The sequence below is a fragment of the Numenius arquata genome, chromosome 14 (genome assembly GCF_964106895.1).
Source record: "Numenius arquata chromosome 14, bNumArq3.hap1.1, whole genome shotgun sequence".
In the NCBI taxonomy this organism is placed as follows: Eukaryota; Metazoa; Chordata; class Aves; order Charadriiformes; family Scolopacidae; genus Numenius; species Numenius arquata.
Window position 1 is genome coordinate 2,285,709 of NC_133589.1, and position 26,592 is coordinate 2,312,300.

The window sequence follows — 26,592 nt, forward strand, 5'->3', positions numbered from 1 at the left end:
TGCTTTCTCGCAAGTCGGAAACTTGCGGCACTGGAGCCCTGAAAGCTGAGCCGTCCCGCTTCGTTTCCACACCACCTTTTTCATTAGATCAATAAAATGTGCATAATTTACAAAAAGCCATCTGGCTAACGACGGGCAGCCTTTCCCCGTCCTCTGGCATCAGGTAACTTAAGGGCTGGTGAGAAATAAAAGAGGATGCCATGGGTTTAGGAAATGCGTTTGCGGGGTCTCTCTCTGTCAGTCCCAAAGACTATTTTCTTTAGGATTGCGCATCCCCCCGCCAAGCCTGCGATCCACATAGCGCAGCTCTGGGAAACGAGGAGAAAACCATGTTTGAAAATGGAATTATTGCCAATTGCTAGTAGTACGAAGAGTGAAAACCAGCTCCTGAGCCCAGCTTTGACACAGCTGTAGTTAGCCCTTTCAGATTTAATGGCCCAGATGGGGCACGGCCCAGGGAACGATATTTAGGGTTGATTTTTAAAAAATATATTTGTTTAACGTGCCAATCTGTCTTCTAACAAACCTAGCTTAATGAGTCGATGCAGTTAGCTCCTTCTCATTACCTCGTGCTTTGGGGAAGGGGCAGCTGGGGCTGGGTGACAGGGGACACAGCCCCACAGAGCGGAACGCCGGGCTGGACCAGGAGAGCAGCTGCGATTTCCTGTATATCACACATTTCTCCTCGTTCCTCCCCAGACTGAGCCCAGGGCACCTGCGTTTGACCGCAACAGCTGCATCAGAAAGGCATCCAGGCTTGCAGGCACCAGGAGACCTGCTGGAGAGCAGCTCTGAGGAAAAAGACCTGGGAGTCCTGGTGCACAACAGGGTGACCAGGAGCCAGCAATGCAGCCAAGAAGGCCAATGGCATCCTGGGGTGCATCAGGAAGAGTGTGGCCAGCAGGTCGAGGGAGGTTATCCCCCACTCTACTCTGCCCTGCAGAGGCCCCATCTGGAGTACTGTGTCTAGTTCTGGGCTCCCCAGTTCAAGAAGGACAGGGAACTGCTGGAGAGGGTACAGCAGAGGGCTACAAAGATGATGAGGGGCCTGGAGCATCTCTCTGATGAGGAAAGGCTGAGGGACTTGGGTCTTTTTAGTCTGGAGAAGACTGAGGAGGGATCTGATCAACACCTATAAATACTTAAAGGGTGGGTGTCAGGAGGATGAGGCCAGTCTTTTCTCAGTGGTGCCCAGCGACAGGACAAGAGGTAACGGGCACAAACTTGAACATAAGAAGTTCCATCTAAACATGAGGAGGAACTTCTTCACTTTGAGGGTGCCAGAGCTCTGGAACAGGCTGCCCAGAGAGGTGGTGGAGTCTCTGTCTCTGGAGACATTCAAAACTCACCTGGACACGTTCCTGTGAACCTTTTCTTTCTCTTCCACAGTCCTTTTCAGTTCTCTTCCCAGATACCCAACTGCAACGGAGAAATGCTGAGTACTTCCTGACGGTTGCTATGACTATGACTAGTGAGGATCACCCTCTGCCATTACCTCTTAAATTTATCCTGGTTCCCATATGCAGCAGCCTGGACTTTACTGTTAATAGAGAAAAAGCTTAAATATATGACTTTTGGACCACCCTAAAGCTCCAAGAAAAACAACTAACATTTAGCTTGAGGACTTGAGGGAGGGAGAAAGGCTCAATTCTTTATATCAGACAACGTGGGGCCTCATGAAGCTGAAAACCAAGTAATACATTCTTTTTTTCACAAAAGAGTGCAACATCATAGACAGAAATTGTATCTTTTAACTATTGTGGGAAATCAGCTGATCAAATTGAGCTACTTCATCATTTTGCCGCAGGGCAAATGTTCGCTCCCAACAATAGAAGTGGGTGTCATAGCCAAGAGCTCCCACACATTCCCGTGCCAATGGCTTGTATTAAATTGAGGGATTCAAAACGAGAAGGAAAAAGTGTGTGTCTCATCAGTAACATGCCTCATCAGCTCTCTCTTCCCAGAAGGCAGCCAGGCTGACTCCACAGAGACAGAAAGGCCCAGGCCGGGGAGAAGAAAGTCCCAAGAATTTCACAGCTACTCACCCATAAACGCTTCCGTGTGATTCCTGCCTCTCCCCCAAGCCTGGCCAGTCTGACCTGCAAAGTAGCAGAAAAAAAAGGTTATTGCAAAATTCAAGTCTGAACAGGAATTTCTACTGAGAGAAGATGAAAGCGAAATGTGAAGTTACAGAAGGAGGCGCTTCGGTAAATCTCTCCGTGACACATGCCTCCGAGAAGCTCATCAATGATAAATCCATTATCCTAAAACCTCAAAGGACTGAAAATAGCGAGCATCAGAGCAAAGTGTGTCCTGTCACCTAGGTGTAACACAACGTCACATCAAATAACAAACCAGTCGCTCTCCCTTGTTGTCCCTCCTGCCCACCGGTGAGATGACCTGCCAGCTTTCCTGTCCCCAAACCCAGTGAGATGCGGGACAGGCTGGAGGTGGATGTCAGCAAGTTATTTCCAGGCAACGAGGATGGGAGAATGCTCACATGCTGCATCCCACACACCAGGTGAGATGGAAAAAATGAAGAGGCCATAAACAGCTGCTTGGTGGGTCACGAGAGCCTTGGGGAGCCAAAAGCAGGTCTCCAAGGGGATGGTGTTTGCTTCAGAAGGTGACCTCCCCTCCTCTTCTGAGGAAGCTGAAAGAGGCAGTGGTGATCTCCAATCTGCTGTGGCAGAATCCTCCCTTTGAAAGCTGCAAACTTCACTGCTCTTATCAGAAAGCAAAAGTGAAGGTACATTTTGCTGATCAAAACCTGTTTGGACCAGGAGATTGCGTGAGGTGACTATCTACTACGGCATCTCCACGGGAGCAGGACCCACCCTGGAGCAGGAGCTGACTTGGCTGCTTTGAAATGCCGTGTCCTATCAGCGGAGCAGAGTTTAAAGCCTGGAAAACCCATAATATTTGTTAGTGATTAACAATGTTAACGTGCTGAAGCAAAGAAGCACTTTGCCTCTTCCAAGCTGGTTGTGGACATGAGTAAGTGAAGTCTCCTTCTCCTGGCAGTGGGGGTAAACGAGGTCTTGTCCTCGTTTCACGGGAACATAAAGGTGCTTGCTCGACATTTGGGTATCGCTGACCCCTGAAATCCAACAGGAACCTCAGCCAGAAGAGAGGCCGGCTCTCACCTGAGGTTACTAACTCGATAATAATAAAATCCTTGAGATAGAATAACTTCAAAGGCCAGAACTTTTCACTTTTGCACCAACTTAATGTGAAAAACTACAAATTGCCTTGTTTTCACACAGACCAAACCTGAAGCCCCACATGCTTTAATCGGGGGAGAACACGGGCTCCCATAGGAAGTCTATGATAGTACAAAATTCAAACTTTCTCTCTCCAGTCCTGGCCTGGCAGAGTGACCACTGCATGGTCCTCCAATGCCACCGGCACCCGTGTGTCCCTGTGTTGCTCCCCAGGTGGGTGCAGAACCAGGGGACAGCCTGGTGGAGGGGCACTACAAGCCCTGGAGGACAACTCGTGGTAGATGTGGTTCAAGGTGTCCTACTCACCCTCTGCCGAGTGCCCTCGGAGGTCTCACTCCTCTCCAAACATGTTCCCAATAAACCCTGGAGAGCAAAACCATAAGCATCACTTCAGATTTTAAATCTCATTATTGGTTAGGAAAAAAAAGAGAGAGAAAGAGAGGTAATTTTATTACTTTTATGGTATGTTTTCCATTATTTGCATAATTGTTTCATGCTAATAAGACAATTAGCAATTCTTACAGCTTAATAATTACCCAGCAATGACTGCCCTATTGTAGCTTAATGAATTTTTTAAATTGTTGCTGGGGGTCTTGACATTTTTTGCCCGCTATCTTCCCACGTTAGCGATGCTGTTCATGCAAACAGGGTGACGCCAGAGGCGGGACACCACCAGCTCAGCTACACGGGACAGGCAGGTATTTTATTAGAAAGGTCTCTTGAATTTCAAAGGAGGGGGAAAACTCAAGCTCTATATTCTGCTGCTTTAGGGCTAAATTATCTGAATAGACGGTGAGGCAACGCGGAGATTTAAAAATCCGTCCACCTTAGGCAAATGCTGCCCCTGTAGAAGCCAGGCTACTTCGCTGGCGCGGGGCTGGCTTTGACATTCTAAAAGCTAACAAAAAGCTTACCATATTTATCTTGCAGCGCGCAACTCCTCGAGTTAAGCGTGAATCATACCGTCCCGAACTGCGGTATGGCCAGAAGGAAGTTAATTGAGGGCAGGCAGGGCCAGGATTGTGTTTGTCACTGACCGAGGTCACCGATGAGGTTGGCTGGAGGAAGAGGATGGTGGGGCCTGGGAGGCTTCTCTTTCTCTACCTTCCTCTTTTCTAATGGCTGGCAAAACGCTGGTGCCTTTAGCCATGAAATCTCATTTCTTGGCTGTTACCTGTATAATTCTCCCTACGTTTCCACTGTTGACGTAGTGGGTCGGGCAGATTGGCCTCTGGGCTCGGTGCTGGGACTCCTGCAGTTCCCCAGCGTCAGACGTGCCCCAGAGGCAGCTGCCACTGAGTCAGGGGCACGCAGCCACCTCCCTGGTTAGTCACGTCCTGTTGGTGGCCAAACTCACTTGGCGCTTCCAGGACACCCCTCAGCGTTCCTGGGGTGCACAACCCAGCCCGGAGATGGGTCAAACAGCCACCCCCCCCCCCCGCTCCAGGGCATCGGCACGTGCAGGGCCACACTCCCAGCCCCACTGGGATATAGTCAGGTTAGAGATGCCCACTTGTGCCCAGCCAAGGCTGCGAAGGTCCCTCATGTGCGTGCTGGCCAAGTGTCCATCTCCCTCCGACGGCTGCCACATCTGGGTCCTAAAAACATGATGTTTTGATCATGAGTCAAAAAGATTTGATCTTCACAGCAGAGAGAAATAATTTGCAGTAGGAAATCACCACAAAAGGTGCCTGGTGTTTGCAGGGGACTTGTGATCCCTGATACTTGCAGGTATGGAGGTGGGACCTGGCATGTCCCCAGTCTAGATTCAGCTATTCCTACCCCATCCTTGCCAGTCAGCGCTTAGCAGGGGAGCTCTGCAGCCCCTTGGCTGCCCCAGGTCTGCCCAGCTCCTCCTGGGCCCCACTGGCTCCCCAGCCCTCCACCACCTCTGGCCAGCACCAGCCACCACAGGGCTTGTGCCAGCCCTGTCCTGAGCTGGGTGCAGCCACAGGACGCCTGACGAGCCCGCAGCGTTTTCCCTTCCCCATTGTGCCTCCCTTAGAGCTGGGATGGGATTCCCAGTGTACCAGAGACCAAAAGCTTCCCCACAAGCCAGTGTTGAACGTGTTTCACAGCCCCACATGGACTTCCTTAGACACCAGCCCCAGCAGCCCATGGCTCTCCTAGGAATCATAGAATGGTTCTGGTTGGAAGGGACCTTAAAGCCCACCCAGTTCCAACCTCCCTGCCCTGGGCAGGGACACCTCCCACCAGACCAGGTTGCTCCAAGCCCATCCAACCTGGCCTTGAACCCCCCAGGGACGGGGCAGCCACAGCTTCTCTGGGCAACCTGGACCAGGGTCTCACCACCCTCACAGCAAAGAATTTCTTCCTAAAGCTCTTGACTAGAGGAGATCATGGTGGATCATACCCTAAGCTTTGATTTTGTACCCCTTTGGGACCCATCATCTGGAATGCAGATGGGAGCACAGTGGTTTCCACTGGGTGAGTGATGGGGACCCTCCAGGCTTGGCCAGGAACAACCTGGCAAAGCTCCTCACCACTCCTCTTCCGAGCAAGGCACCAGCTCTCCTGGAAGACAGAGGAGATGGCCCTGGCCCCTGGGAGGAGTCTGGGTGAAGGGTAAGGCTGTCAGCTCAGCATGGGATGGGAGGAGAGAAGGTGCTCAGCCAGGCGGAGATGAAAGTTAGAGAGCGCTGATTAAACGGCGGGTGAGTGTCAGGGCATCAGTAACGCCGTCGCTAACTGTTTCAGAGCTGTCACAGCAGACAGGAGGGACGGGCTCCTGCCCCAAGCTGTCTCTGCACAGGCAGGAGCCCCTTTGACAGCCCCGTTTTCAGCCCTGATCTGGGTTCAGCGACGTGCTCCAAGCCAGAGCATCCTGCTTAGCTCCACTGGGTCCAAGCGGAGGGTGGCAGCAGAGAAAATGCATCGTGGGAACCTTCAAACCAGCAAAAAGGAGAGACATCAACAAATCATAAATGATGTTTTTCATATTGGGAGATCTATGGGAAGGCTCAGCTTCGCAGAGTAACTTCCACCCACTCTCCCTCCCTTTGAATTTGTTTCCCAATCTCCCAGAAGCTGATTTTTGCTGCTGCTGATAAAGAGATGCTCCTTCCGCCTTCAGACACCTCTCTTCACGCTGCTCTGCAAAGCCCGGCCATCCTGGTCTGAGGGATCAATAAATAGTTCTGCCAACATCCAAGTACCCCCTGCTCCTCCGATCCAGAAGCTGCTCTGCTCACAGCAAGCAAGAGCAGAATTTGGGGCCAACCACACAATTCCTTTTTGCCCGTAAATGTTTCTAGTTGCAGCCCTGGAGTGGGAGTTCTGGAAAGCCCCACCTGCAGGGAGGATTTCCACCGAAGCACCACTACTTTGACTTGCTGTCTTTGTGAACAGTCTTGAGACATTTTCCTTGCTCCTTCATTCCAAATCCTGTGAAAAGACCTTTCCCAGCCAGTCCCACAAGTTCCCAGCCGCTCTCGGCCCACGGCAGCACCGAAAGAACGACCTCCCTGCTCTGACAAAGTTAATGATGTCTGATAAGGGAGTAAGGTAAGAGGAGCCAGTAATCTCACTGGGAACCCTTTAGACAGGCATTAATCCTGCTGTCACCGAGCCCCTCAGGAAAACCATTTCACCAACTTGATCTTCTTCAGCTGTTCCTCCACAGAATTTATATGTAGCTAATTGCCACAGCAGCAGCCCCGGACACGAAGCAGATGCTGCTGAGGAAAAGAGCGTGTTGCATCCTTAAGCGATGGCTCTAATCACTTTATTTAAAGGCAAGCATACTTCCAGTTGATGGGGAGTTCAGAGCTCCTCCTTCTCTCCTCCATCGCTCCACAAAACCAGCCAGACATACATTCATTCATTCGTATTTTGACACATTAGCAGAACTGCTCAGCTCTGGCACTCCTCATTTGCAAAAATGGACAATATTTCTCTAGCTGGCCACCCACGAGGTCACAACTGTCCCTGCCACCAGCAAAGAGATACAGACTTATTTACAGCCATCTATAAAATTCCTCTGGGTTCTGTCTTTAGAACACTACAAAGATTCTCTACTAACAAGTGGGGTGCCAGAGGAATAGAGACAAACGACGTGAAAGCAAGCTGGTGACCAGAGTTCAGTGAGGCTGGAGAACGAGCACAGGCGTCAGCTACTTCTCTGAAGCAGAGGGAAGGAAGACACCTCCGTTTCTGTCCTCAAAAAACAGTTGGGAAATAAGCCATCGTCCCTATCAGCAGCCAAGGACCAGAGAGCGGTGGTCACAAGAGTCACAGGGAGGAACTGACAGATCCTGAAGAGGAAACCCAGCTGCTTGTTGGAGGACTCCACCGTGACAGTGGCCAGCTGCTGGGATGTTTGCAGATGTACCAAGATGCTTGTTTACTTGTTTTTAAAGAAAAGCATCCGAAGAAACCTCTTAGAAGTTGTCCAGTCAGCAGTTGATGCTGACTAAACTTATCTACTATACCCCACTGACCCTCCTAAACCTCCTTCATTTCCTGCATTTCCTGTAAAAGGCCAAGACAGCTCTATGAGCGTTTGGCCATGGAGACAGGTCCTCCAGAGATGCTTGATCTAGAATAAGCATGGAGAACAGGGAGAGAGGTTTTTCAAGCTATAGCCAAGGCAGCACAGAGTATGGAAAGGCACAATGGAAACAAAGAGAACTTTAATTAAAAAAGAAAAAAAAAACCAACCAACCACCCCCAGAAAACAAGGTGGTGTCTCCCCCTGCACGGATCTGCATGTTCCCTCCAACACAGAGAGAGCAGAGACTTCACCTGCAAGGGCCAGCGATCCCTTCTGCTCTCCCAGCAGCTCTGCTCTTCTTGGAGAGACAAAAACTGTATCAACAAACCAACAGCCACTGCCTTAAGACCCTGTGAAGGAAGTGGTCCCTGTTTGGCACAATGTTGAGGAGATCTTTCTCCCACAATAATGGCATCTTAAGCCAGAGAGATGAATCCTGTCCCCTTTCTTATCTTCAGCCAGCACACTCTCCTTTTCCACCAGTCTTCTTCTCCTTCCACAGTCCAGCCTCCTCCAGCACACGGGTTGAAACACACTGTCTCCTTACAGGGCTTCGATGCAGCCGATGAGTCCGGTTAAGTTAATTCCGCTGGAAGCAGAGCTCCCAGAACCATCCATTCATATCATGGCCTCCATGTGCAGAACCTTCAAAGCCTCTGAAATCTGAGAGCTGGTGTCGATCTGGCCGTACATGCCCACCAGGAAGGCCCTGTGCAGTAACACTGCTGCGTGCTCTGTAGGAGGGAAAGACAGCGTGAGGACTGCCCCAGCAGCTCCAACAGGCAACCGAAAGCAATCCACCAGCAAACACCGGGATGAACGTTTGCAGAAGTGCAAGAAAATCTCTCTTTCTGTAAGAACATGGCACAATCCAGCCTCTAATAGCTCCATGGGGATGAGATCATAGCTTAGAGGAAAACCCTAAGGGAGCAAATCTACTTGAAGGAAGTCTCCCTTGGCAAATCTCTCCTGTGATGCTCAGACCAAAGCTGCTGTTGATATGGAATCACAGAATGGTTTGGGTTGGAAAGGACCTTGAAGATCATCTAGTTCCAACCCCCCGCCATGGACAGAGACACCTCCCACTAGACCAGAGTGCTCAAAGCTCTGACCAACCTGGCCTTGAACCCCTCCAGGGATGGGGTAGCCACAGCTTCTCTGGGCAGAGAGATCGCCTGCGTGTTTGATGGCCTGGTCTAAGCAACAACGGCCCTTGGCAACCTCTCAGGGAGGCTGTTCCCAGCCCAGGAGCCCAGCTTTAACCATTGCGAGGCCAAGCAGGCACCAAATGTGGCAGATACCAACTTACCTTGGCAAAGGAGGGTGTATTCGGGCAGGTTCCTCAGCGCTGTCTGCACCACCTCAAAGTCTCGGCTGCCAAGGCAGTACATGAAGGTGGGAAGGAAGTCTGCGGCAATGCTGGGAGTAAAACATGATAATAGTGTCATTACAGTCCAGATCACCATCAAACAGCATGACAGATGGGCAGCCAGTGCCCATCAGTGACTGGGGATAGCCTAAGTTCCAGTGGTCCTCACCTGGGGTTGTTCTGAATAGAGCGCAAAGCCAGGCTGAAGGCCAGATTTCGGCAGGACTCCTCCGATGAGCTCATCAGCTTCTGAAGGTTTGTCTGAAAGACAAACAAACTTAGGATCACGGGGCCATTCAGGGAGCACAAACTCCTCAGATTTGCACTACTACCCCACCAACACCGATCCAGCCCAACACACCCCCAGCAGGTACTGGCTGAGCCCAGAAATCCCTGTCTGTAAGAAGGATTATCCTGTTTTTGAATACTTTAATGCACCCTCCTGTAATCTTATTCCACATGGGAACGTGTTTTCCCTAAGCTGAGTTTTCCCCAGGCTCCAGTGTTTTCAACAGACCTGTTCTGCTCTCTCCTTGCCCCAATACTGGGAAGAGGACAGAGGGTTAATTCTTCTTCTAACATACGGAGGAGTTAAATGGATGATGGCAGTAAGCAATGGAGAGAAGATGGTAGGGAAGTAACCACTGCCTGCTGTCAGAAGGCCTATCTGAAGATAAATTTCTCCTAAAATGCTGCAACAACCACCCAAAAAGCAGAAGGTGGTTAGTTCTTAAGCTGGCTGTCTGTGCAACACAGACTGTGGTGAAAAGAATCTCTTCCTTCCAGTGGCAGTTTGAGACACTAATACTCACAGCAAAAAAGGAGAGAATTTCTGGCCTCCGTCTGGACATCTCATCAATGTCTGTCAGCACCTCCAGGATGTCTGATGGAAGACACAGGTTGAGACAGGTGACTAAAATTCACTGATCCAGCAAAAGATCTTTTTCTTTTTCCCTAAAATCCAAATCTCGCACAAGGAAGAGCACAGTTAGGTCACGTGCCAGACCAACACATCCCAGTCTGCCCAGGCAGAGGTCACCAGCACTGTCATGTCACAGGTAGGGGAAGGAATAGAGTGAGGTGTGGGGTCTTAATTCCAGAACATCTACTTCTGTAACTGAAAGATCTTCACAGAAAGCCTGTTTTTCAAAACAGTGTCCAGGCAGGATTTCTTCCCCCCATTTCTAGTGTGGAAAGAAAACCGCCACCCCAATACCACAACTTGGGTCTGAACACAGGACACCTGTGATTTCAGAAGACCTTTGGGGAAGAAACATGTTGTTCCCATATGTCAGGTTAACACAACTTTCTTCCATGAAGACCACTTGGGGATTTCTAACAAAATCCTGCTTCTCATCAGTTTGGTATTTTTCTATCATTAAAAAAAAAATGACATTCCTATCAGCACTCCAGACCTGGCTCAACGTGAACTGCAGCGCTCCTTGAGTTACTCATACTGTCTCCCAGAGCACTCACAAGATCCTTGACAAGCCCCAAAGCCAAGGCAGATGCAGCGCTGCTGAGCTAAGTGATAACAGCATCATAGGAAGACTCTGTCACAGAATCACAGAAGGCTATGGACAAGTTCATCCAAAACAAACCCACATCCTAACTGCTGGAGACTTCCCGATACAAGACTGAAAGAGGGAACTGCCTGCAGCCAGCAGATAAGTCTGCATTTGCCCTGTGTCTCTGTACAGCCCTGCAGGTCCTCACTTACCCTCAACTGTTTGGCCTCGAGTGAGCCTCTTCATATATGGGGCCATTTCAGCTGGCGTGAGAGGAGTGAAGAGAGACACACTGACGAGGGGGAGAGAGCCAGCTGCTGCTTCATCTGGAGGGGAGAGACAGAGTCAATCATTTTCTCATGCAAGTTGTAAAGAAAACAGTGGAGAAGCGGATGTACCCTTTGGGTCTCTTGACAGATCAATCCTGAAGCGTGGCCAAGGAAGGCAAAATCCACACCAATGAAACTGGCCCCTGTTAAGAGCTGTTCTTCTGCTCCAGTTGTGATACCACTGACAGGAAAACAAATTAACCCATCCGAGATACTGGTTCCAAATTGCTTAGTCCCATTCTCCAGTCTAAATACCCTTTCACCGGGCTGGTACGAGAAGAACAAGCACAGCACACAGCCCATAAAAGCATCTGAGCTCCAAAACGCGCTGTGGGTTGACCAGCTGGAATAACTCTTCCCCCCCAACTCAGACTCACCATCCTTCTCCTCATCGGAGCCTCTGTCCAAGATGCCGCTCTTACTAGGCAGGCTCAGCCCAGCCAGGAGGGACTTCAACATTGCTAGGTCACTGTTGTCTGATGACAGGTCACTGGGGGAAGAGATGGCATGTTTCGCTTTCAACAGGGGACGAGGACAAGTAACAGCATGTATATGTACTCTTAAATGAGTAATTTCTCGGCAGGAGAAACTAAATTTTTCCTTTCATTGTAACTGGAACTCAGACGCATTTTTTCCCCTCTCCGCAAGCGGGACCCTGCAGCCACCGCTCAGGGAAAAGACCCTGCTGGGGATCTGGAAATACTGCAGGGCCCTACAATGCCTCAATAGGACATTTAGACCATTATGTGAGTTGAAATCATCATCTGGCTTCCTTGGGCTCAGTTTTCACCTTTAAAAACGCATATACTGCTCATCTCAGTAGAGACTTAAGGGAGCTAAGGGTGAAAAAGTGCCATATTAATGCCTATTTTGTCACATCCTCTTGCTGTCTTACGATTAACTCACATCAGCCTGACTGCAAGCTCTCCTTGAGATAACGGGAGTAAGGAATCTTACTGGAGTGGATCCGAGTGCTTCTGCAAGAAGGAGACGGCTGCCTGGGCATTGCATGTGATGTACTTGTGGATAAACTGGACAAACTTGCTGATGAAGGCGGCCAGGTGCCGTGAGGATTTTCTGTAGTTCTGAAAAAGGATCGAGAAGATGAGCGTTAACAAAAAAAAAACCAAACAAAAACCCAGCAGTGATGCGCTGCCCCATCCCACACCTCTGGGGACCAGGGAGCAGCTTTTTGATCTCCTGCCTCCTCTTTAAGCTCTCCCAGGTACTTGATGCACTTTTTTGGTTTTAGGCATACAAAGGTTTTCCCTTCAAATGGGAAAGAACTGGGCTGGCCCTGTGTTACATGCGCTTCTCCATCTAGTGGCCGGAAGCTGGCACAGGGAGGAGGAGCAGGGACTTTCCTACCAGCAGCAGACGGATGAAGGACAGGAGACAGTCCCATAGTGCCGCCTGGTGCTCGTTCTGGAAGACCTGTGGCTGCAGCAGCTCCAGGATGCCCAGGACGTGGATGAAGAAGGTCAAGTGATTCTGCTGCCTAAACTCCTGGAAATTGAGGTGAACACGGCCGTGCAGCAGTGCCGCAATCATCGGCAAGTGCCTGAAACGCCAAACAGAAAAAAATCCAGATCTAGCATCTTCCTAGAAACAGTTACGCATTGTTACACCTCAGTTCTGGAAGGAAGCATCCCTTATCCTCTCCCAAGGTTCTGGATTTGATCCCTGCATCCATAGAATCAGCAAGCTCTATTATTTCCCACCCATATTCTGTTCTCTAGTCTCCAAGAGGGCCGTTTCCAGACAGACACGGAGCCTAAAGAGGTGCTGCCTCATTATAAAAGATATGATTTTGCTGGCCTCTCTCCCGACTTCTGTACGTGAATGCAGATTCTGTCACAATCATCAATTTTGCTGCCAGTTTGTTCCCCTTCTAGGACAGGGGTGGATGCTTTTCAACGATCATCAACCACCCAGAGGGTGAAAGGGGAGAGTGGTACCTAAGAAGCAGGATGGGATGGGCCACAGCGAGCTTCCTGCAGGCCATGTTGGCATCCCACACACGGCTTTCAGATGACTTGGAGTCACTGGTGTCTGCCAGAAGGTTAATGAATCTGTGAACCAGGGCATCGAGCTAGAAGAAAAATAATGAATGAATAGTTTAGAAGTTTAAAGCAGAAATCCTGGCTCTTTGGCAATGTTTCCCAATTCCTTTCCAACTACAGAGAGGGTTAACAGAAGTGATTTTCAGGTAGAATCTGCAAGAAGATGCAATGTTCCAGCTGGCACAGCATCTGAAGTCCACAGTCCCTACAGACATCAAAGCAGGATCAGATGCCTGCATGCTTGTGCTTTACAGAAGCTTTTGGCACATAGAAACGTGTGGAGCTTATGGTATTTTATAGAAGGACACCGCAAAATAAACCACACCTGAACAATCTGCTCCTGAGAGCGCAGGCATGGAAGGGGCAACAGAAGAGCGAGGTAAAGAAAACAAATTGAGCCAGGAAGCTTTTGCCAGTCCTCTCCTTTTAGACTGGCATCGGTAGCATCCATTCTGGGTACACAACTGGAAAGGAGCTCTCCTATGCCTCTAACTTTACCTTGCAAGTGCTGCTGTCTCTGGCTCCTTCACTGGTGAGAAGCATCTCGGGCATAGGCACGAGGAGCTCAGGGAGTTGCAGGTAGATCTGAAGCAGAAGGTCCTGGCAGCATTTTCCCACAGAGCTGGAGGAAAAAGGGAGAGGTCAGCCACTGGTTACCACGTTAGTTCAACCAGCAAACATCCCAGAGCCATCCCATTAGTAGCAGCCTTCCTGCATATGGCAAACAGACCACGGAAAAGAGCAGCCACTGCTAATCTGAATCAGTATTTTTTTCCAGTCTTTGTTTCTTTTAAACTACCCAAATCATTCAGAGTCTACAGGGAGCCATGGGAACATAGCTGGGAGGAAACAGCCCAGTCTCCATTCAGCTTTTAGAGCAATCATAATGGTGAGCAACAGGATGCAGCATGAGCAGTGATTCAAGGGATGAGTAGACAAGAAATCCCACGTTAGGAACTACTAATTAAAAATAACCATTGACTTAAAAAAAACCACAACAAACCACAAACCAACAAAAAACACAGCAAGCATTTTGTCCTCAAGTCCTAAAAGCAAAAGGGCCTTGAAAAGTAACTTTAAAAGTCACCTTTCCTGGTCCAAGTACCACTTAAAATGACAAGGAACTACAATCGGAGTAGACGGTGCTCCCCATTTGCAGCCCCACCTGCTCCCCCACTGCTGGATGCAGCTGGTCAGATACTCCGTTACTTTTTTGATGCTCTCAAGGTCCCCATGAGCACAGCTGAGCAACAAAGGCAGCCGAGACTGGATGAGCGTGCAGGAGGCCTCTTCTGTGTTCTGGTATCTGGTTTCTGCTTCGGCCAGGATCAGCTCCACCATGCTAATCAATTCCGATGCTTTTAGGTGGAGCACAAATTCCTCACGACGCTTCTGTAATGCAAGAGAACACCCAAAATGAATCCAAACTGAATCTCTAGATCCTTAGTTCCTTCTAGTCACACCTTCCCCAACTAGAATGAAACACCTCCTGGAACTGGACTTAAGAACTGTCCCATATCTGGAGCTCTGAAAGCATCACAGCCCCAAATGGAACCTCGTTACCACTTATCTACTTCTGAACTCATTTACTTCATTCTCAGCACATGTGATGGGTCAGAAACCATAATTGAGTCACCAAAGCAAAGAAATTCCTCTGCAGACAAGAGATGCAAACCCCTTTTCTTGGTAAAATGGGAATTATCCCACACTGGGTTTTAGCTTGCTCACCACTGCAGCCTTGTGCGTAGATCTTTCACGGATATTGTGGCAACTGCTGCAGGAGCTGCAGAGGAAATGCCAAGTGGGCAAACTTATGTGTGTTTGTATCAGCTTTTTGGACTCCAAATTGCCACTGTAATATGTCACACAGCAGAGCGGCTCAGTAATCAGCTGAGGTTCAGGCAGCAAGCTTGGCACGCTGCACCCCTATCACTCCAGCCACCTCTTGAGCCATGGGAAAAAAAAAAAATAATCAGGCATCACGAAAGCATCGCCTCCCACTCCATCCAGAGAGGAATCTTGGAAGAACTGAACGGCTACCTGAGGAGTTCTTTGGTCCCTTCCCTGCCAGATCCGAGGAATGTGAATACAGGCCCACAAGAAATCCAAGGATGCCGTGGGGTCAAACCTGCCAGAAGACAGAAGAAGATGGATTTGCAATTAGAGTCAAGGCAGCCCTCAGGCGCCACACAAACACACGGTAGCGACTCTAAACATCACGAGTACTGTGAAGACAGAAACATCTGCAAATGTAAAAATAGGATCCATTAAGTCCCGAGAAGGGGTTTGGTTCTCTTCCCAGATTATGACTAAATATTTGTTTCAGTAAGCACAGCACGGGGTATGGAGCTGAACAAACGGCATTCGGCAAGAGTGTGGTGGCTACAGGGAGTCCCGCACCACAAGGCCAGGAGTCGGTCATCAACACAAACAGTCAATACAATCAGACCAGTGACCTCACTGTCCCAGAACATCCCATCCTGGACTGCAGAAATTAATGAAGTTGTTAGAGAGCAAGAGATAAATAACAGAACAATAAGCAAACTGACATACTGCTAGCTTGAGAAGTATTGCTAGTTTAATCATGTCCTGAATTACTACTGCTAGGTGTTAGCATTGCCTGGTCCGTAAATCATAGTAAGTTTAAGGAAGATACTACTAGAGTGACACTTCAGTATCTGAGAGCAACATGTAGAAGCTGAGAGCTAGGGCTGCCCCAGAGCTCAGAACAGGGAGCCTGATGCCAGGAAGGGGGTTAGAAGGCTGGTAATGGAGTTTAGTACTACCAAAAGATTCAGCAGAGCCGGCCCAGGTACGGAGCCTGCCGTCAGTCTGTTCTCCAAGCCATCTCTCAAACCCCACGTTCATAAAGATTATCAACAAGGGCAACGGTAGATGGATTACCCAGCGATTAGCACTTCCTGTTTAGAACGCAGCCAAATCTTTATGTGCTGCTTCCATCAAACAGCAGGTAGTATTTATATCAAGGTACACAAACCAGCATGACTGAAATCAACATCCTTCTCGCAGAGCCTGGGTTTGGCTGAGCTACACCCTCCTGGCAGCTCTTGCTCTCAGCTTCTGTTTGTTCTCTCTCAGACACAATGAGTTGCCCAACTCAAAACTCCTCGCTAGGCCCGAAAAACAAGACTCACCGTTGCTCCCGGTTTCTGCAAAGCAGAAGCCTGATGCACTGGTGCAGTGTGGTCCAGCTGGACTGGTGAGTGAGAAGAGCCAAGAGATACGGGCGGAAGGAGGGCACCTGGGACCCCGCCTGAAAGGACCAAGCAAGGAAGAGATGTAATAAACAGATCCTCACTGCCAGGAGGGTGTAGGACAAACTGCGTGTAGCACAGAAGGACGACGATCCAGGCAGACAGACAGCACAGATGACAACATGTGGATTTAGGATTTGAATTGCAGTACTTTCTAATGGAACATGGCATCAGCCGTGAAATTCAGTTCGAGTCCTAGCTTCGGCAGAGCACTTCTGGGCAAGCTATTTATCTGCCTGCAAAAATGCCAACGAAAACACAGCTGGCTGGGCTGTTATGGGACTGTGTTGTGTCTGTAATGCATTTTGAAGTCCTGAAAAGAACACAGCTGAGGAAATATAAAGATAACATGAAACAAGCCTTGCACTGAAAAGGATGGACTGGAATCCCCCTCCCAGTCAGCCTGTACCGCTTTGGAACTGGTATAGCAACATGTGGCAAAACAGAAAACTACCCCTTGCCCTGTTTCCACGTGCAGAAGTTGCCCAGAAAGGTGGTTTCAGCACAGTAGTCCCTCTACCCAACAACTCTTACTTTGTTCCAGGAGAACAGTAGCTTCTGCTGCAGGTCAGGGCAGCTGCTGATGACCTCCGGGTCCAGCATCTCCAGCCAGTCATTAAGGAGACCAGAGGAGGGCCCTAACCAAGGTGCTTCCGTACTGAGGAGAAAAGAAAGCCAACATCAGTGGTGGCATCGTGAACCCAGACCTACCAGTGAAATCCCATCATTGTCTACACTCACCTGCAGCTGTCCAGCTCCTTCTTCACCGGTGTTTCTTCTTTGTCCTGGAGCAACAAGGAGCTCACCACGGCAATTGGTTTCATGGCAGGAAACCTGGCAGCGGTCTCAACAGTAGCCGAGAAGAGGACAGTCAGGAGTTCCTCCAAGTATGGTGAGTGAGTTTCAATCAGACCTTGAAGGACTAGCAGAGGGAGAAAGATGTCACTGGTTAACTTCAGAATGTGGTGAAAGCTATGGAACATTCTAAGAGTACCATAAAAGCAATCAGTCCAGCATTCCCAAGAGCCTGGCTGAGTAAGGAAGAAGGAAGCCCTTTTTCTCTGGGATAGTAAGCTTCTGTTTCTTATTTTCTTAATGGAAACCAATAGTTTGCCAAGAGACTTAATCCCAACCCCAGAACACGTTTATAAACCCACATACCAGTGCAGGGGAAGGAGGTGATACAAAATAGGGCTGAGTTTAGATCAGTTCACATTTTCTGATCCAGGCAGAAGGCAGCTTCCCACAGCCTGCACAGTGGGCTCTCCCTTGCCGGGCTGGAAGTTCAATCTCTGCTGCTACAAAGGGGAAGGAGAGCAGAAGGACAGCCCTACCTTTGCTGATGAGCTCTGGCTCCACATTACACTTCTCTCCCGATTTCAGGGTTGCAATGATGGCACGTACCGTGGAGCTGATCAAGTCAGGGTCACGACGGAAAGTCAAAGCTTCTGTGAGGTGCAAGAAACCACCTCGAACTGCAAAAGAAATCAGAGCATTGTTGTCACAGGGCCAAGCCAGACCCCGCAACAGGCTTCCCTTTTACAGATGACATATGTGGTTCCAGAGCAAAACTACTCATACAAACACACTACGCTCTACTGACATTTTACTCCCACCAAAACCCTTGACAGTTCCTCTGCCTGTTACAGGAACACATGGCTAAGAGAAAACTCTATAACCACAGACCCATTTCCATTCCTAAGCTCTTGGTTATAGACTCCTCCTCCCAACAGATGATAAACAACTTTACAAGTCATGACACGACCTTGTTCCAGAGGCATTCTTGCATGCTCATCTTTCAGGACTACGGTTAGCACACAATTCCTGGCCTCAGCAACTGGAATTTTTTCCCTGAAAGATGTGCTGGGCTTGGCGAGACATTACCAGGTGTGTACTGCAAACCCCCAGAGCTAAGTCACTTGTCTGCATCCTCATGGAGTTTATCTAGGAAAGAACAAAACCCCTCTTCACTACTCCTAAGTGTATCTCTCTTAAAGGCAGCCCACCCCCCTTTCTGCTCTGGGTGCAGTTTTGTTTCTGTCCCTTTCTTGTCCCACTCTGAGTCCCACAAGCTGCAAAATGTTGGTACCATCGCTGATCCTGTGCCTCGAGGAGTACTGCACAGCAAAGCCCTTCAGCTGAGCACGCAGAGGACCATCTTCCACTGCAGGGTTCTCCAACCACTGCAGCATCTGCATGAGGACTTTGAAGAAGAGCGAAGAGAAGGCAGTGTCTTGCGGCATGCAGCGCTGTGGAGTGCAAAAAAGAGACTTGCTTATACACAGTTCAAAAATACAATAATATAGCAGGAAAGATACAGATAATGGCACATACTGCCAAGAATACACAGAGCACACCTACTCTGTTGAACCATAGCTCGCTCAAATCAAGGCAGCAGCTTCTACTGTCCAAAAACAAGGCCGAAGACTCCCACACAATACCTCTCCCAGCATAATTAAGGGCAACTTTGTGCCTTCTTTCATTGTGCTGAAAGGGATGAGGTTATTTCATGGAATAACTCACAGCCTGCTCCTAAGATTTCTTTAAGGAATTACAGACTTCAGCTCTCAAGCCATCTGCAAATGCCTTGGCTTGCAAGGCATGTCCATGCCAGAGATCCCAAAACCAACAGAGACCCACAGCTGCAAATCCACCGAGCCGCACAGTTCCCAGAGAAGGAAGGATGCACCTAACCCTGTACATAAGCCCCAGTTCTCAGCAGTGCCAGGCTAATGTGGCCAGTGGGCACCCAGGCAACTTGAGTCCCTCTGTATCATGCTCCCCAAGCTGTATTTCCAGCATTACACAGGCAGAAGGTCTACACACACCACCGCAGATTTTCTGTTTCCTCCCCACCCCTCTTTGTTCAACGCTACACAGATGCTCGTCCTGCACTGCTCACCTGATACTGGTACAACTGGCGCATCAGGGGGCAGGAGACGAAGTGGTTGCGATGCATTGCCATCACTAACGCACCGCTGTGCGGCGAGTTCATCAGTGCAGCTACCGCCTGGAGAAGTCGTGCTGTGATCCCGGTCACCGGCATGTTCCCTTGGCGGATGCGAGCCAGTTCCTGCCCCAGGGCCTGCTGTAACGCCAGGGCGAGCGGGCGCAGGTTTGAATTCTGCCATCGCGGGTCCGGATTTAGTGGGAAAAGCTGGTAGGATACAAATGGGAATACATTTATGAGAGCAAATGAAAGAACTTGCTATAATATAAATATCCTGAGGCAGAGGAATGATTTAACTTGTACAACTATACTGTGTGGGCAAACTGGAACCTTCTGATTCAGCTTTCTCAATATTTTAGTGCCTGGTACAGGAACAGCTGCAGCATCTACGCAACCCCAACATGACTAGCAACACCGACACTGTGGGGGAATCACCATACTCCACAAATACAGGCAACCAGCTCGGCCAATTAATTCCCTGTAGGCTCCTTCTGGAGTCAGTGGAGAGAGGGAAGCTCTACAAGCAGACAAGCCAGAGCCCAAATGCTGTTTGCACACAGCTTTGCTGCCAAGGCCCTGTGAGCACTTCGCAAATCCTCCATTCACTGCTGAGAGGAAAGGCACTACACACAGAACAAACAGGGTGCAGAGACAGTAACACGCTAGTAGGCATTGACAGTATCAGGCATGATCAAAAGCCACGTCATGTTCAAACTACGTGATAAAAAATCCTTCCAATATCAATTCCACCAGCCTGAGGATTCCACCATCCTCATTGCATGCAGGGCTTTCATACTTACTGCCTACAAACCCTGCAGGAAGAAAGGGTCAGAAGATGCAAGTAGAAGGGAAACAGGTCTTTTAAAGCTGCTGCAAGGAAGCAGCTGATCAGCTAGAGGTTATACCGGTACCTGCAGAAAGATGCCTGCTAGATCATCTTCTGGGCCCAGCACTCGGACCTGGCTCAAGGCCCGGATCCGGCTCTGGCCTTGGGAGTTCTCAGGACTAGATTTTGACCTGGCAGTCTCAGCGCTGTCTGCAAGAGGAATAAAAGAGAGAAAAATGCCATTGTGTTAGCGAGCATCTGGAGCCCCAACACTGGATTCACCTTCAGCTCTACAGTCTCTAAATACCAAGGAATTCAATAGCTTTTCTCTGGAGGCCAAGCAAGAGCTACTTTTCTGTATCACTTAGAACAACTCACTGTAGTAAACTCCAAGAATATTGGAATATCTTCCTTTGCCAGGAGCAAAACCACTCTAGCAAGGACTGGTGTCTAACTGTAGCTTGCTGATATATTGCAAGGAAATCCCTTCTGAAGGCAGCTTTTCCTGACCCTCTCAAAAGCCAGGAGAGGAAAGAAGTTTGGAAGATGGCTTTGATATTTGTGAAGCCTAGGTGATCGCAGGCAGTACCTCGGCGGGCTGGCAAGGAGGCAGTGAGCAGGGAGTGGAAAGTCTGGCCTCCTGTTGCTCCTCTCTCATGTTGAACCTCCACGAGGTGAGCCATGTAGTCTGAAAAAGAACAAGATACGAACAAATGATCATCTCATCCTCCTTAGTAAAGCAGGACAGAAGTAGTTGCTGTTTGTACAGCTCCCACAGTGGGAGGAATTTGCCATTCCCATGGACTTTCTAAGCATGATGCTTTTAAGCCTTGTTTTTTCACAAGTTGGCCTCCAAATTACTTTTTAAACTCTGTACGATCCAATCCAGAAAATCCTTCTTTACTTTAGGAAATACAGCCAAGGGCCATCCAGACAAGCTCCAGGGAGATGTCTGCAATGACAAAAGGCTGCCAAAGCAGACTCTGCACGGAGTTTGCGGAACTAGTTTGGATTTCTCCAAGGAAGTCACACGAGATACTCGTGAAAACTGTTCAGGAAGAAGAACTCAGCCTCATACAAAGCTCTTACTCTTGTCCATGATGTTCTGCTCCAGCGTCTGTGGGTCATGAGATACTGCCTGGTCCAGGTACTGCAGCAGTTTGCTCATGCTGGAGACTGGGATTCCAAAGGATTGAACAAAGAGAAGCAGCTGCTGCGGCTCCAGGTCCTGCAGGGCTGGAATACACAAACACCCAGTCCTCAGACCTCTGCTCGCAGAGAATCATCTTTATTACCTGATCTTTGAGCTCTTGGCTGGACCAACAGTGATACTTTAATGACAGGGCTGCAGAGAGCCTAAAGCCAGCAGCCTGACAGCTGCCTACTATGTTTTCTTTGCTCTGCAAATCATTGCCTTCTTATTGCATCTTCCAGTTAATTCACTCACTGGCTAATTTGATCTTCTGTTTAATTTGATCAAAACCTCAGGAACCCAATCATTCGTATTAAAAAAATAACTTCCACCCTATCTGTTGATGGCTGCAGGCAGGAATTATTGAATAATTCAATCACTGGCTATAGAGAGCTGTCATTTAATTAGTAAGAAAGAGACGAAAGCTCTGAATACCAAGAAGAAAGAGAGCACTGACAAGCCGTGCAAGGACAAAAGTAACTACAGGTAGAGTTTACATCCTACAGACACGGCTCTCCACACTGCAAGCCCACCATGCCCTGGGGATTAATCTGTGGGGTCTGATGATGAGCGAGGTTGTATCCGTTCTCAGATCCTTGTTACACGGATTACACACCATGGCTGAGGAGGGAATCACCCTGGGACATCCCATAACATTGCCTGCCCAGAATCAGCTCATATTCTGTCCATCTGTTTGACAGCCCTAATCTATTGTGTGTTTAGATTGTGACTGTCACAAATCCAGAGACACACTGCTTTCTAAATCCACTGCAGGGTCTGCAGTGACCCAGACCACACCCCCAAAAGGCAGCCAAGCTGGGCACACAGAGGATTTGAGCAGGGAAACCTCTCCTGTTCCTTTCAGGAGGGTCTGAAACACCAACAAACATCCCAGGGGCTCACCTGCATCCACAAGACGTGGGACCTCAGAGCGGATCATCCGCAGCTTTAGCCAGTCGGGGAGCAGCAGAGCCTCCTCCGAGGTGTCAACCAGAAAAGCAGTAGGAAGCGGCTTTTTCTCTGGGAACCATATATCCAGTAAGGTGTAAAAATCACCATCCCCTGCTTAAGAGGGAATACAAAATTATCTCCTGTGTTCATAAGCACCTAGAACACCTTACCCATCTCTATACAAATCACTACACCAAAACAGTCTTGTTTAAAGGTTAGAGACAACTTGGGAATAAACATTATCAAGTGGAAATGTGAACTACACGTTGGAGCACCCAGTTGTCACAGCACAAAACGTCTCTGAATCCTTCTTGTTCAGCAGGGAGGGACACACCATCATTCTAATATTTCCTGCTGTCTGCAGAAGGTATAAATAAGCCTGCAAATCCTTCACTCTGTGCAGCAATATTCTGATAGATCTTACAGCTACAAACAAATATTGCAAGGGACAAGCCTGTGAGTAGAAGGATTAACACCAGCCTGACCTGTCAAGAGATGGGATATAGAGGAAAGGCTCTCTGTATTGTCCGTGACCCCTTGAATAAATCTGAGCACACTTCACTAACCTTGAGGTGGCCCTAGTGTCAGGAGAATAACCATGGCGTGAACCACAAGGATGTGCATAGTGGCTGTTTCCCCACTAGTCCAACGAAGGAACACCTGATCCTGGGACTCTGACTGGAAAAAGGCAGAAAAAAACCTAGGATGAACATTGTTGGGAAGAGAAAGCAGAATGAGATCTGTGAGGTGCAGATGAAAGGAGAATGTGAGAATGGATTAATTTGGTCAGACCAAAGTTTAACCTAGCCCAGTGTCTCCAACGGTGGCCACAAAAGATACTCAAGGAAAAGTTAAAAAAAGCTTTTTATGCTCACATACACTTGGCTTTGATACTATGGCAACCCCCAGTTATTTTCAGATCAGGGAATTCTTGAACCAGACATGGTTTCTACATACTCTGTAGCCCACTATGGGCTTTTCTCTTTTGTTAACTTGTCCTGCGTAAAGTCTTCTACCTGCGTAAGAAAGGCAGGGAGGCACTCACCCAGCTGTACACCTCCTCGCCCTCCTTGCTCTGGCGCATGCGCTTGATATAGCGAGAAAAGATGGAGAGAAGAGCGACAAGCACAGCATCTGATTCAGCACAGTACGAGAGCTTGGAGAAGAGGTGAGACATGATGGTAGAACGTTCCACGATGAGTCGGGCTACGTCCTGCAAGAGGAAAAGATCCATGAGGTCTTTACTGACCAACCCAGCCAGGTCCTCCTGCTTCATTGCATCATGTTCTCCAGTTCCCATCATCAGCCCAGTTAACACCACTCTGGAGATGAACGTAGGGAGTCAAGAGTAAAACCATCACAAGAGGGAAAATGATGCTTTGCATGCATCGTGTGATACCTTACAGCGTCCTTACTTGTAGCACAGCTGCATCCCATTGCAGAGTGAGCATTTGCCTAGTAAAAATCTGCATTTCTCTGAACAAACATCTACTGACTCTTACAATTTAACATTCTCCACATATCTAAGCAGATCTACGCAGGCAGAAGAAACACATGAGCCTGTAGGTCTGTGAAAAAAGACTGTTATGAAGGATGTAGTTCAATGGACTTGAAAGCAATGGAAAAAAGAGCACCCAGAGACAAAACAATAAAAAAACCCCACTGGATAAAAGCCAAATATATTAAAAAATAATTTTAAAAAAAATCACCAAAACCTTTAAAAAAATTAGAAATGCAATTTTGGTTATAGGAGAGTGCATATCCCACCACTAAGGTTCCTGAATTCCCATTCTCTCCTCAGACACATGTGACTGCAGGTTTAGCATGTGCTTACTGGTGAAACACTACCAGGTGGTGGGATTTCCTTCCAATCACTATCCACTCTTGCATTCCCCATCCCAGCTGAGATGGGCTGCTGGACTGCAGGTTATTGCTTTGGTATCATTTCATGATATGAAACCAAGGACACAGCTTCCCTTGGCAACACATCCGCAGAAACACATCAGATTCATGTGCTCTCAAGAACCTCATGGTGCTGGTATAGCCAAGTGACACGCCTGCCACTGTCCTGAGACACGCCAGGTGTCCCCCATGCCATCCCTCTGCCCCAGCAACCCTGCCTCTCACCAGAGCAAGGTCATTGTGCTGTCCCTGCTCCTCCACTGGGGCGTGCTGGGAGAGGTACACCAGGTAAGCGCTGATGGTCTGGGGATCCGTCTCCATGTGGATGGCCTAGAACAAGAATTCACCTCATTAGAAAACAGGAATTAATGAAAACAAGCATCAGCATAAGAAAAATTATTTTGCAGGTAGATAAACATGTTGGTACCACAGCCACACAGTTTGCTCAGATGCGAGTAGGTCACTTGTCCCTTCCAGCCACTAAACCTACCTGTTGCAAGGCAAGAGCTGTTGTTGCTCTGACGCTGTCAAAGAGCGGCAGCCTCGGGAGGTCTCTCAGCAGCCACTGGTATCCCTGCAGCAGTTCGGAATCGCCAGAGTCCTCCTCCATGGGGTGATCTTTCTCTTCTCCATCACGCAGTCCCCCTTCTGACAGCACCAGGGACAGGCCCTGCAGAAGTCACACGGACACAGCTGGAGCATTTGAAGCCACAGCTGGACCACTAGTTTCACACTAGTGAATATAATAGAAACAAGCTTCAAACATCATGGAACGATCCAAATGCAGCACACAACAGGTTTCATATCTCATAAAATGTGTTTGCTTGACAGCTGCCCTGCGTGAAGTTTCAGTTTGCTGTAAAGCCTAATGTTTTTGAGCTCTCTGCAATTCCGCTTGCCTTGACTGGGCTGTAGAGCACCAGGCACTCGCTCATTTACATTCCCCACAGACCACAGCTGCTGCCAATTACTCCACACAGCACACGATCTGCTGAGTCTACACCTGAACTTCACAGGAAATAGCAAAATCCAGCTCTATCTTAAGAAAAGTACTACTTGGCTGTTGAACAAAGAAGGCTTCTGAGCAGCAGGGAGTAGAACTGCATTCGATGGGATTTGGAGACTGAGACAAGTTACTGAAGCAGGATGATGTGAAACAATTTCACTGTGCTGGCTCTAGACTCGGGAGAATCCAGGACTTTGCCCTCAGCTTTTGACAAACTCTAGTCAAGGAGATTTTCATTTTGCTCACCTTCATTGCCAAGACCCGTGAGGCCACCTGGGAGGAACTCAGGCGGCGTAGGAAATAGTCAAGCACCTCACAAGTTGTCTGTTCATCTGCTTTGGGACCCAAGAGCAAGTCTTGCAACCGTCCAAGCAACTGCCTTTGTTTCTGTTGTCTCTGTGGAGCAAGAAGTTGGCCTTCCCAATGAAATCAAATCCGGGATGGACAGAAAGCAGGTACCAGAACTGATCCCCGGGAGACTACTCACCTGGCGTTTCTTGGCACGCTGCTCCTTACTCTCACCCTCCTCCTCTTCCTCACCTGAGGTCGATTCATCAGCAGCATCATGAAGCAGGAACTCACAAAGGCACTGCACCGGCAGGACGTCCAAGGAGCCCTCGCTGGACTGAACCAGGTCTGCCAACCACGGCATTGACTGCGATGAGGCCTAGGAAGCAGCAGAATGACAATGTGAGATGAGAAGAACACAGAGGCAGCACACAGTCAGCAGAACATAGATGTAGCACACTGATTGTTTAACTCCCAAGTAGAAAACCAACTTCCCTTGCATCTTCCTCAGCTTCCTTTTGCCCCTCTGTCTGCTCAAGTTTCAGAGATGAGGGATCAGATCCCAACATCTGGAGGGAACCCACCTGTCTTTGAATGATGTTGAGAAGAAAGTCAGGATGACGACTGCGACACAGGAGGTGGCCCAAGCGAAGCGACTGGTTCAGGCTTTTCACCTGCTCCAGGACATGTGGGGGAGGTCTGCGTGGGGGGCCCCTGCCAGAGAAACAACACGTTATCCCCAGGCAGACACACCTTCATGCTGGTGGTGATGAGGATCTGTCAGTTCAGTAGAGCATGAGGGCAACAGAAGGACAAGGACCAAACGTGACACATATCCCAGGGGCTACCCAATCTCAGGGCTCTTCTTGCCCACAACAACCACCCTCTGAGCAGTAGGGTTTCCTGACCAACATTAACTGGGATTTCATTATGGCACCAGACCGCAGAAGGCGACTTACTGAGGGTCCAGACTCGTCAGCTGGGACAGCAAGAGGCTGCTGCTCTCCGTAATTGTTTGCTTTGTGGAAGCGGCAGCCAGATGACCCTCAAATGCAAGAATCTCCTGTTTTTCTCTCTGGGAGATTTGAAGTTCACGATTAATCATCTCTGTGCGCGTCTCCTCATCCGTCAAGGTACATTGAGGATAGGAATAATTACTGAGAAAATAAGTCAAAAAAGAAAACGGTTATCTCTGT

At 48.9% G+C, this 26,592-nt stretch overlaps 1 protein-coding gene across 1 annotated transcript in view; it reads right to left on the minus strand.

Moving 5' to 3' along the window:
* Positions 1-7,856: 7,856 nt before the first annotated feature.
* INTS1 (integrator complex subunit 1) overlaps positions 7,857-26,592 on the minus strand; it is a 28,212-nt gene continuing 9,476 nt past the window's right edge. The window contains exons 18-47 of the mRNA XM_074158317.1: positions 26,356-26,553; positions 25,981-26,110; positions 25,596-25,775; positions 25,355-25,504; positions 24,593-24,772; positions 24,328-24,432; positions 23,246-23,413; positions 22,767-22,878; positions 22,153-22,314; positions 21,147-21,293; positions 20,647-20,745; positions 20,143-20,267; positions 19,184-19,438; positions 18,371-18,530; positions 17,616-17,756; positions 17,023-17,203; positions 16,810-16,939; positions 16,162-16,280; positions 15,047-15,134; positions 14,172-14,398; positions 13,505-13,628; positions 12,902-13,035; positions 12,312-12,504; positions 11,901-12,028; positions 11,321-11,433; positions 10,827-10,940; positions 9,919-9,989; positions 9,276-9,367; positions 9,047-9,156; positions 7,857-8,471 (exon numbers count right to left, since the gene is read on the minus strand). Coding sequence (XP_074014418.1) covers positions 8,356-8,471; positions 9,047-9,156; positions 9,276-9,367; positions 9,919-9,989; positions 10,827-10,940; positions 11,321-11,433; positions 11,901-12,028; positions 12,312-12,504; positions 12,902-13,035; positions 13,505-13,628; positions 14,172-14,398; positions 15,047-15,134; positions 16,162-16,280; positions 16,810-16,939; positions 17,023-17,203; positions 17,616-17,756; positions 18,371-18,530; positions 19,184-19,438; positions 20,143-20,267; positions 20,647-20,745; positions 21,147-21,293; positions 22,153-22,314; positions 22,767-22,878; positions 23,246-23,413; positions 24,328-24,432; positions 24,593-24,772; positions 25,355-25,504; positions 25,596-25,775; positions 25,981-26,110; positions 26,356-26,553 — 4,252 coding nt within the window. The 3' untranslated portion in view covers positions 7,857-8,355. The remainder of the gene's footprint in view (positions 8,472-9,046; positions 9,157-9,275; positions 9,368-9,918; positions 9,990-10,826; positions 10,941-11,320; positions 11,434-11,900; positions 12,029-12,311; positions 12,505-12,901; positions 13,036-13,504; positions 13,629-14,171; positions 14,399-15,046; positions 15,135-16,161; positions 16,281-16,809; positions 16,940-17,022; positions 17,204-17,615; positions 17,757-18,370; positions 18,531-19,183; positions 19,439-20,142; positions 20,268-20,646; positions 20,746-21,146; positions 21,294-22,152; positions 22,315-22,766; positions 22,879-23,245; positions 23,414-24,327; positions 24,433-24,592; positions 24,773-25,354; positions 25,505-25,595; positions 25,776-25,980; positions 26,111-26,355; positions 26,554-26,592) is intronic.